The sequence below is a fragment of the Sinocyclocheilus grahami genome, unplaced genomic scaffold (assembly GCF_001515645.1).
Source record: "Sinocyclocheilus grahami isolate Dianchi unplaced genomic scaffold, SAMN03320097.WGS_v1.1 scaffold153.1, whole genome shotgun sequence".
NCBI lineage: Eukaryota > Metazoa > Chordata > Actinopteri > Cypriniformes > Cyprinidae > Sinocyclocheilus > Sinocyclocheilus grahami.
In genome coordinates, this window is record NW_015505332.1 from 2,955,461 (window position 1) to 2,958,248 (window position 2,788).

The 2,788-nt window shown below is 38.3% G+C and overlaps 1 protein-coding gene across 1 annotated transcript in view; it reads right to left on the reverse strand.

The window, feature by feature from the left end:
• The window catches only part of LOC107592529 (CUB and sushi domain-containing protein 3-like), a 309,662-nt gene extending 307,636 nt beyond the window's left edge, over window positions 1-2,026 (reverse strand). The window contains exon 1 of the mRNA XM_016282061.1: window positions 1,868-2,026. Coding sequence (XP_016137547.1) covers window positions 1,868-1,970 — 103 coding nt within the window. The 5' untranslated portion in view covers window positions 1,971-2,026. The remainder of the gene's footprint in view (window positions 1-1,867) is intronic.
• Between the last annotated feature and the right edge of the window lie 762 nt (window positions 2,027-2,788).

The window sequence follows — 2,788 nt, forward strand, 5'->3', positions numbered from 1 at the left end:
AAATGGGTGCAGAGCCAGTGGTGGTTTTGTAGGCAAACATTAATGCCTTGAATTTTATGCGAGCAGGTATTGGTAGCCAGTGCAAATTGATGAACAGAGGTGTGACGTGCATTCTTTTCGGCTCGTTAAACATTTATATTGCTGCCGCGTTCTGGATTCATTGTAGAGGTTTGATAGAATTGGCTGGAAGACCTGCCAAGAGAGCATTTCAATAGTCCAGCCTGGACAGAACAAGAGCTTGAACAAGGAGTTGTGAAGCATGTTCTGAAAGAAAGGGACCGGGCAGTTTTAGCAATGTGGTCTGAGAAAGTCAGCTGGTCATCAATCATAACTCCAAGGTTTCTGGCTGTTTTTGAAGGAGTTATGGTTGATGTGCCTAAATGGATGGATAAATTGTGATGAAACGATGGGTTTGATGGAACCACAAGCAGTTCTGTCTTGGCAAGGTTGAGTTGAAGGTGACGGTCCTTCATCCTGCAAAAAAAAAAAAGTCTGTTAGACAAGCTGAGATGCGAGCAGCTATCATCGGCTCATCAGGATGGAATGAGAGGTAGAGTTAAGTGTCATCAGCATAGCAGCAATATGAAAAGCCATGTTTCTGAATGACAGAAACTAGTGATGCCATGTAGACAGAGAAGAGAAGTGGTCCAAGAACTGAGCCCTGAGGCACCCCAGTAGTTAGATGTTGCGACTTGGACACCTCACCTCTCCAAGATACCTTGAAGGACCTATCTGAGAGGTAAGACTCAAACCACTGGAGTGTGGTTCCTGAGATGCCCTTTGCCAGTAGGATTGACAGGAGGATCTGGTGGTTAACCATGTCAGAATCATGAATAATATAATATGATATAATATAATACAATAAATAACATAGAAAGGGAAAAACATAAATGCTGCAAGTTTTTAAGAGTTATACAAAAAATGGACATTGATAAAATTATAGTATAGCATAAAAAAGTAAGTCAAATATTATATTATGTTATATTATATTTCAACAATGAAAATTGTATATACAAAACAAAAAACTAACACTTGCTTCTCTAACCTTTTTGTATTCTATCTTTGTTTAATATAATATACATGTATATTATATTATATTTATTATAAAAAATTCTGGGTACTGATGAAATTTCAATATGATAGAAAAAAAGGAAATGAAATACAATGAAAAAGTAATGAAAAAACCTTGACAATGCAATTTCATGGTACAGCCTATATACTATTACAAGCAAACATGTCTGGGGGTAAAACTTGAGCAGTCAGATGAACAGTGAGAGAATGTAGCACAAAAGTGTATTTTCTACAAGGTGTAACACAGCTAGTTACATTTTATAATGAGTAACGCAATGCTGTAGGCCATTACATTCCCCAAAACTGACTGCAAACGAACGTGCAAAAAAAGCATGTCAAGAAACTGCATTAAAAACATCAGCCCACATAGACATCATGCGAGAGTCTGAATCATTCATGTTACAAGCCGAACATGGTTGTTTGAGAAGTTAAACACAAGCCCCCTGTGGGCTACATAACGCAGTGAAAGAATGCTCTAGACTTGTTTCTGTCATCTTTAATACAGCTTTGAACATGAATGAGGTAGGAAGCACGCTACTTGGACATTTCGGGCTTTGATTTCCGCTTCATTAGCATAGATTAAGAGAGAGGGGGAGTTATCCAGGGAAGCTGGGCTGGAGGTTCGGCCTCCACTAACAATCTGCATTGGCTTTCCTGCCAACAATGGGCTCCATCTGAAGGTCTGGTTCAAAGATGAGAGGGAGCATTACAGAAACTCATTAGCGATGCACTTTGCGAGGTCTCGTCTGCCCCCACGTTCTGCCTGCTGGCCAATTTAATAACTAGCCACTCTCACCTCGTATGATCCACGCCGCTTTCTGAATTCCAGGCAAGTCCCTCTTACAGTCCTTCCAATTTAGTCTGTTAACCGCCAAGGTGCTCCGTCCATTTTCACCCATCTGGAAGCACTGATCTCATAGTTCTTTCAGCTCGTGAAGGTTGCTGAGCATCTCTCAATGATATTTCATCTTGACAAAAGAGACGTTGGGCTGCACTAAAAAAAATCAAACACAAACTGAAAAGATTGTTTTTCTGAAATGTTTGTTATTTCAGAGCTTCAGCCATTTTTAAAGTCAAGTGTGTAATTTGTTTGTTGTTGTTTTTAGGCCAGGAGGTCTATCTTACCTGGAGGTCGCATCCGTTTAGCTGTCTGGCAGGCGCTCAGCTGGCACCGGGAAGGATGTATGCAATTTGAAATCTGCCATCTTTACTCATGGCCACTCAGTTCTGGGCAGGGAAGTTGTTAAGCCAATCACTTGAGCTGTAAATGCCATGTGACTAATAACTCAGGAGCCACAAGAACATGCACATGAAAGACAGCACACAAAGACATGCTTTTAGGAGCACTGATAAAAACTAAAAAAAAAAATCTAAAAGAATTAATGAAAATTAAATATAATATAATAAACTATAATATAATATTACACAGAAAAAAATCCATTACATTCTTTTAGGAGCCCTACATTAAAAAATCTGCACAGATAATGTATGTACAGTAAAAATTAAGTAATCTTAAATATCACCAAAAACTAATTAAATGGTACACATAATATAATAAAACTGTAAATATGTGACCCTGGACCCCAAAACCAGTCATAAGTAGCACGGGTATATTTTTTAGCAATAGCCAACAATACATTGTATGGGTCAAAATTATCAATTTTTCTTTTATGCCAAAAAAACATTAGTATATTAAATAAAGATCATGTTCCATGAA